The sequence below is a fragment of the Pundamilia nyererei genome, unplaced genomic scaffold (assembly GCF_000239375.1).
Source record: "Pundamilia nyererei isolate P.nyererei 1_Seehausen unplaced genomic scaffold, PunNye1.0 scaffold00143, whole genome shotgun sequence".
In the NCBI taxonomy this organism is placed as follows: Eukaryota; Metazoa; Chordata; class Actinopteri; order Cichliformes; family Cichlidae; genus Pundamilia; species Pundamilia nyererei.
Genome location: NW_005187544.1, coordinates 1,380,918 through 1,388,562, shown reverse-complemented (window position 1 = coordinate 1,388,562; position 7,645 = coordinate 1,380,918). Strand labels below are relative to the sequence as shown.

Genomic DNA, 7,645 nt, shown 5'->3' with positions numbered 1-7,645 from the left:
ATAAATATTTCCAAAACATGTCACATGTTTCAGATTACAAGCTCATCTGAATGTAATTCAGTGCATGTGCAATTGCTACAATATACTATCTAGTTTTGCAGTCTGAGGTAAAATCGCTTTATTTTGTTTAAAAACTTCTCTATGCTTGGTGGAATCTCTTTCATGTTACCACAGGGTTGTGCAATGTGTGTCTCCTAATGAGTTTTGTGACCTTTTTTTTGGACAGAACTGCATGGTATCAATTTGTGGTGTAACTATGTCATCCCCACTGGAACGTTTTGTAAGCTAATTCAGGGGAAAGAAATAATGCTTCCACAGCGACCTTATTTTGGAATTAATTACCTTTTAATATAGCCATTACTTCCCTCCGGCAACTTTTGCAAATCTGTGGTAGGCCTACTGAATAATGACTGTGTAATGACCTCATCTCATGGTCATTACACCACACTGTAAAAACCACTGCTCTGTCATTTGCCTCCAATGACTGAAGTGACAACAGGGAAGTCCCCCCCCACCCCGTGCTGCAACCAAATGTCTAAAGAAAAAAGAGAGAAAAAAGGAAAGCAAAGTAAGAATGAGGAAACCTAAAGAGAAAAAAGCTGTTCACTCATTGCCCCAAATGCAGGTTGTTGTTCTTTCTTTCTTTCTTTCTTTCTTTCTTTCTTTCTTTCTTTCTTTCTTTCTTTCTTTCTTTCGCCTCTGTGGACCACCAGCCTTTTAAAAAGACGCAACTTTACAATGTGACACAGAGAGCAGAGATTTTTCTTTTTTTTTGGTCGATTCGATTTCTTTCGGGATAGGGGAACAGAAAGCGGTATGAAGAAAAATAACACTTAGAAAAGAAAGAACTTGAGGGAGACTATTGCTTTATTCTGTCATAAAACTTATTATACGATAATAATAAATCATTTTCAGCAAATTACCTTTACTTTAATTTAGCGGAACCGAATCATACATACGGAGCACCCCCTTAAACCTTCTCATGGTACAGTCCACAGCTCCTTTTCGTGTCCACAGAGTCGGGAACCACAGCACAACATGTTGGAGACCGTAGCCGAGCCGTTCAGCTCAGAGTTAACTTTTTTAATCCCGGTTTTGTCGCGTTATCGCACACAAGAGGAGGAGGCGGAGGAGGTCGCCGAGAGAAAGGGGGATAAAAAGCCAGTCATGCTATGAGGTTAGGGTGAAAGCCGGAGCGTCTTCTTGTAAAAGAAACCCGTTGATATTTAATTGTGCACAGGAGAAGAAGAAGAGAAGAAGAAGAGGAGGAGGAGGGAAGAAGGGGAAGGGAAGCCCAGAGAAGCGAGAAAAAAGCGGGGTCCACGATGCAGCTGGCCGCGGTGCTGTGGGGCGCCCTCCTAACTTTGCTTCTCAGCCGGAGTCCAGGTAAGAAAATGCACGGACAACAACGGCGCGAACCGGGCTTGGATCTGCATGTCAGTGGGTCCGAGCAAGAGGTGGACGGAGGGTTGTTTTTTTTGCACCACTGTTATTTGGCACTAGAATTTAGTTTTAGGTTGTTTTTTTCTGCTTCTCATAAGCGCATTCAAACTACAGCCAAGTTTCCCTGTAACAGAGAAGGGGCCATGTAGGTGGTTAAAACAGTGGAAAATGTGCTCGAGTGTGTTTTCATTGTTTTCTTAAAGTCTTGTTTGACAAACATACCTGTGTAGCTCACAGATCTGTAGCAGCAGTCCTTTGGATGGTAATACCTGAAACTTGTGAAAATGTGTATATATATTCATTTTTTAGCACTCATTTCGTTTTGTATATGTGAAGCTTATTATTTTTATTACTTATTTTAGTTTCTTTATTTTTGTTTACCTTCACGTACCCTGTTTATTTTGTGCGCGTGTGTTAAATGTTGGCGTGCCGCTTTGATTTAGGCTTAAATGGGGTTTCATCAGTCTTATTTATTTATTTACTGTTTGGTGTTTTATGGAGGTTGAGGACGTGGGCTGGTACAGTACGCGGTGGGTGAATGGTGGGGATGTTCTGTCAGATCTAACACATTTCTTGGCTGATGTTGGAATAAGCAACCAGATGTTGTTGCTTTTCTAATCTGTCTGTTGTCTTGGATACCTAGAAGCTGAAAGTTGGTCATGTAACTCATGAAAGGGTTTTTATTTTTAAGAGAATATTTGCTTTTTGGCTGGCATATAAGCTGATGCACAGTGGCTTTAAAAAATATCTCCTTTTATTTTGTGCAAATATCCATTTGAGTAATTGCCACGTGACCTTCATGCTCTTATTTGTCTGATAACTTCTGAGAAAGAAGCGAATTTGGATCACACTCCTCTGCGCCCTGATTGCAGGTGAACCATGCTGTTTATATATGATATTTTAGATCCTGTCACACCCCCACTGACACACCATAACCAGCAGTATTTGCTATATTTCCACTACTCTCTTTCTATGTTTCTCTAACACCTTGTATTTACAACATGTTAGAACAGCCACTGGAATGCAAGGACCCAGCAGAGGCAATGTCTGAACAGACACGTGCACAAGCACACACTGAGCTTAGTGTCATACACACATGGGTGCTGCACACTCTGACATGCTGTGTAAAGATTTACCTGACAGGAATAGTGAAAATGACATCTGTAATTGGCTGGTCAGACATCAAATGGAGGTTGGTGTAATTGTAACAAGTTCTAAATGTCACCAGAAGACTGTATCTAAAATGTCAACCTGATAAGAGTCAATATCCAATTGAAAACAAAAGTCACCCTGGATGACATCCTATATATAGCGGGTCCTTTCATCCTTCCAGATATGGTTATCAATGCCCCCACCCTCCTTGCACCTCCCCACTTTATCTGGGGCGGAGGCCTGTGCTCCTTTGATTATAGTCTTGTTCTGTCATAAAGCAATTAAGCCTGCCGGGCCTGTATCATGTCTTAAACATTTCATTGTGCACTGGGTATGAATGGAAGCTGCTGCTGTTGGCATTTTCCATTGTGGCGAGTAGCAAACACCACAGCTCCAGTGCTTTGTAATTCTTCTGCTTGATAGTGGTTTTGCATTCCAGTCTTTAATTGAAGATCCTTAAATCTGAGCACTTTCCTTTTGGGAATCCCAAAAATTTAGTATTTATTTCCTCTCTGGTTTATTTTTTTCATTTTTTTTGTCAGTGTGGAAAAGGCTCTGAAATAGCTTTCAAACTGTAATTTGACTCGGACAGCTAAGACTTGCACTTAATGAATGATTATTTTAAGACTAGTGGCTCTTTGAGGGCAGGATCTCATACCACAGCCATCCAGTGGTTGGGGAAACTCCAGGGTGAATGAAAGCCTGACATCGATAAATGCATCTTTATATGGGGACAGTAAATTCAATTCCAGTGGGTCTAAACCATGAAATGTTCATCATCTTGGCCATAAATATTGTCCAAGTGATGCACCAGTCTATCATCGACATATGAGTTTCTCCCTTTTGACTGTTGTATTTTAAGATATACATTATGGGTTCATGTGGAGATGAATAAAATGGGAAAGGCTATAATTTCTACGCTGTGTACAGTAAATGACATTATGAAGGCCAGCTGCTGGTCCCATTTGACAGAAGATGCCCCAGGGCTATAATTTATCAAACTGAGAGTGTGGGTGTGTGGGTAACTGAGTCTCAACGTGTTTGAGGTCAAGATGCCTTCTCAGCTAAGTCTAGTGGCTTCGCAGTAATAGGCTGTGTTGGACTAATGGTCTGCTGGAGAGAGTGTTACACTCTTTAATTATGTGCTCTGGGACAGTAACCCCCCACACCCCCTCACAAACTCCCACGATCTCCACTGTGCTCTCTCCATTTACTGATCAACTATCAATCAGACTTGCAGTTTGAGTCAGAGGCTGTGGTGTCATTCCACTGAAGATCGCCAAACATTCGATCACTGTTGTGTGGGCAATAAAGCCTCATTAAAATGTAAAATCCATGACCCTTTGGGAATGGGATGAAATGCTCTTCTTACACGATGATCCGTACACTGCAGAAGTGAACAGGACTAAAGTGAGACGGTGCTTCTGTATGAATCTGACAGCTGGGCAGCCATCCAAGAAAAAACCTCCTTCCTTGAGTGTTTTTTTTTTTTGTCTTATTTGCTGCAGCAGCCAAACAAAGAGGATAAAAAAGAAAGGCAACGATGACAGTAAAATACGAGAAAAAGATTTGGTCTGAAAAATTTGATTCCCCTCCCCCTTTTCAAGTCATAAAAATGTACTTTGCAATATCCAGTTAGTCAGGGATTCGTACTGTTCTTTATTCGTGTTTCATCAAATAGCAGATGATTTTGGCACAGATTTTTGAAGTAGGTAGAAGTTTAGAGAAGAAAGTCAAACAATCCTAAGACCACTGGATGGTGGCAGTTGGAGGAACAGCGGCCTGAAAGGGGAGGTGGGGAGTTTGGCCCCATGCTTGCTTTCGTCTGCCAGCCTCTGTGCCCTTCCCTGCCACCTGTATTGCCTTATCAGATTGATTAGTCCCTTGACATTGCCGCTCCTCATCCTGGACCAACAAACACACACACATATTTAAATGCAGTCTCCTTTTCACACAACCTGCAGGCATGGATTTGCAGCAAAAAATTTATGGCTTTGTCTTGCAAAATGCCTCCAACACCACATTTGATTAAATGTCCTCAGAGTAATTGTGTTGGTATTAATGGTGTTGCAACGTTGATATTTCCAAATAACTCAGCCTAGAGACAGATTGATGGCGTGCCATAAGTTGTTTTTGGTACGGATTCCACTCTGTAGACGACTTTTCTCTGATGGGGAATGGTTGATGTGGAGGATGTGGCCGTGGTTTGGGTCAGTAAATTCGACTGCTTTGTCTTTAGTCTTGGCAAGGTTTGATTGTTTTGGCAGAAGCTTTTTGGGGGGCTTTGGGGGAATTGAGAGTTTCATTAATGGATGCGAGACTAGAGCTGCTGTGTTAGATGAGTGCATATGATTTTTGTGGCCTAAATGAGTGTGTTTGTGTGTGCCCTCCTCTGGTCTAGCTCATTAGGTTGGTGTAGGCCAGCCTTTTGCTTTCACCAGGGGAAGGTAAAGTGGGCCACCTGATACCCCCACTGTGCTTTGTCTGTCGGTGCTGAGGGGATGGAATTGCGGGGATGGAATTGCACCTCCAAGGTAGCAGTGGAGGTAACCTGTGATTACTTGATTCCCAGCCCCCCTTCCAACATTCTCGAAAGGATAAATGTCAGACTTCTAACCCCTCTCCTTTTTCTCCTCGTGTCCCTCTGCTTTCCTATAAATCACCGGCTTCTCTCCCTGCAAGACCTGACTCCATTCAGAGAGACCCCTGAGGGTGGCTTTCGTCTTCAGGGCCGTTTCAGATTTCAGAACATGATGCTACTGCCTCTGGGCCCATTTCACTTATGCTCAGCGCACTAATATTCAGTGTTACACATGTCAGGTCTTACAGCACAAAAGCAAGGAAACAAACAAAGTCAACTGCTGGCAGCACTCTGGAGATTGGTTCCCAGTCTAACAGCAGAAATGATCCACTGGTGGAACTCTGTGCCAAAGTTGTGACTTGTTCTGCTTTTGCTGCTTCTTTAGTGTGCTAAAAAGATCTGTGTGTCTTTGTTTGTGATATTTGTAATGACATTTGGTGGAATTTAAAGTGCAGACTTTGATCTGTCAAAATACATTTAAAATGTATTTTATTAGCATTTCATTTGTATCCATGGTGTAATGGTTAACATGTATGCTTAACATGCAAAAGATCCCCAGTTCATCATTGGGAGGAGACACAAATCCCTGGAAGGACTGCATCAGGAAGAGCAACTGATATAAAAAGCTGTGTCAGATCAAAATATTCAGCTCCATCCACTGTAGCCAATATGAGATCAGTAGAATTAGGGTTTCTGTGATTTGCATTACATTTCATATAGTTTATTGTCAGCCCTGCGACAGACTGGCACCTGTCCAGGTTGTACCACGCCTCTTGCCCTATGGAATAGGTGTCAATCCTGAACTGGATAAATGGATGGATGGATGATTGACAGCTGTGGGTTGTGCTTTACCCAGTGATTTTAAAGCAGAAAACTCCTTGAATGTTGGTTTGTTGGTTTTCAGTTTTGACATTCAGGCGTTGTTAAAGCCAAGTGAATTTCACCAGTTTTGCTATGGAATTAGAATTTTTAACATGTTTTGTTAGCTGTGATTCCACGAGTCTTGAAACACAATGGCTAACCCACTGAGTTTTTTGTTTGTTTGTTTGTTTGTTTTCTGGTGCTAGGGAACTCTCAGTATAGTTAGTAGATATCTGAGGCACGATTTTCATGTCCTTTCCATTTGAAATGGAAAGATTTCCATTCACTAGCTTATGTTACCCAGCACATTTAGGCAAATATCAGCCCTCCTTTGCTCTCCACCTTCTGTCTGCATCCATGTAACCAAAGCTTGCTCAAACATGATGGCCAGTAGCACTTGGACTACCAGTGAAGTACAAATGGAAACCATAAAGGTTTTAGTACCAAAAGTCTTGCCTCTATCTACATATTAATGTTAGCTATGTGTTTGTATAGATTAGCGTTTCACTAAATCAACCATAATACACATTTTCTTTTTTCTGCTTTTCATAAATGAGAATGCATAGCTTTCTGACTGATAAGGTAACACATATGTGAACAGATCAGGCTTACTGTCTGTCCAACAGTCAAGCACATCGCAATCTGTGCTTGACTGTTGAATCCTTGGACCCCAAAACCAAACCCCAAGTGACTCATTTGAGAAATTGGTCATCCATGTGATATAATCGATACATTGACAGCAAAAAAGTTTTAATACAAATGTTAGTTTCATGTTTAAGTGCTAGGAACAAAAAAAGTTCCCATCATTGTTTCACAGTGATTCTTTGAATCTGAAAGTAGTGCAAAACTCGTAGCATCTGCTGTCTTTTATAATTCTTCTGGCATAAAATTCATGCCCTGTCACCACACAGGTCTGAAAATGAAAAAATACATTTTTTAGGCCATGTAGTATGAATCTGAGTTCCTTGGGGGTTGCAGATTATTGGGGACTGTAATAAACTCTACTTCTCTGTCTCAGCGGGGGTCTGCTGTAGAGGACAGAAAGATAAGCAGGGCTGGAGACTCACTGTCTGAGCACAACCAGGGGAGGGGGGCAGGGACACAAAGACATTCTGAAGGTCACTCACACGTTCGGATCCATATTAACTTAATTCTCCATCCTTTCTTGCTGTGACATAGGGAAATTTCTACAGGGACATTAATGACATTCTGTCAAATTTGGTGGAAGACATTAGTGTGAAATGATTGTGGCATCAATGGATTGTTGTCATGAAAGGCCTCTTGCCATCCCTAAATCTGGTTTTAGCCACAAATTTGAAATAAGCCGCTCATTCTTATGCATTATCTGGGTAACCGAGACATCATGGGACACTCTTTCCAGACAAAAAGAGGACGTTTGTCTGTGGCCAGTGTCTGCATGGTTTCAGTCTTTAGCGGGGGCACGAAGGGAAATTTGTGCAGGCGTATACTCACCGTGTCTAATGGGTTAACTGCAGAGTGCAGGGCCCACACAAACATATGGTTTTGAAATGGCTTTTGGGTTGAGAAACGTCTGACAAAGTTTTGAGGACTGGACAATGTCTTTGTTGTCGTGTGTGTGTGTGTGTG

The 7,645-nt window shown here is 41.8% G+C and overlaps 1 protein-coding gene across 3 annotated transcripts in view; it reads left to right on the top strand.

Annotated features, from left to right (window-relative positions):
- Nucleotides 1–1,049: 1,049 nt before the first annotated feature.
- The window catches only part of lrp4 (low density lipoprotein receptor-related protein 4), a 108,030-nt gene continuing 101,434 nt past the window's right edge, over nucleotides 1,050–7,645 (top strand). For all 3 annotated transcript variants that reach the window (XM_005744403.1, XM_013913659.1, XM_013913660.1), the window contains exon 1: nucleotides 1,050–1,386. In XM_005744403.1, the coding sequence (XP_005744460.1) occupies nucleotides 1,326–1,386 (61 nt within the window). In that variant the 5' untranslated portion in view covers nucleotides 1,050–1,325. The remainder of the gene's footprint in view (nucleotides 1,387–7,645) is intronic.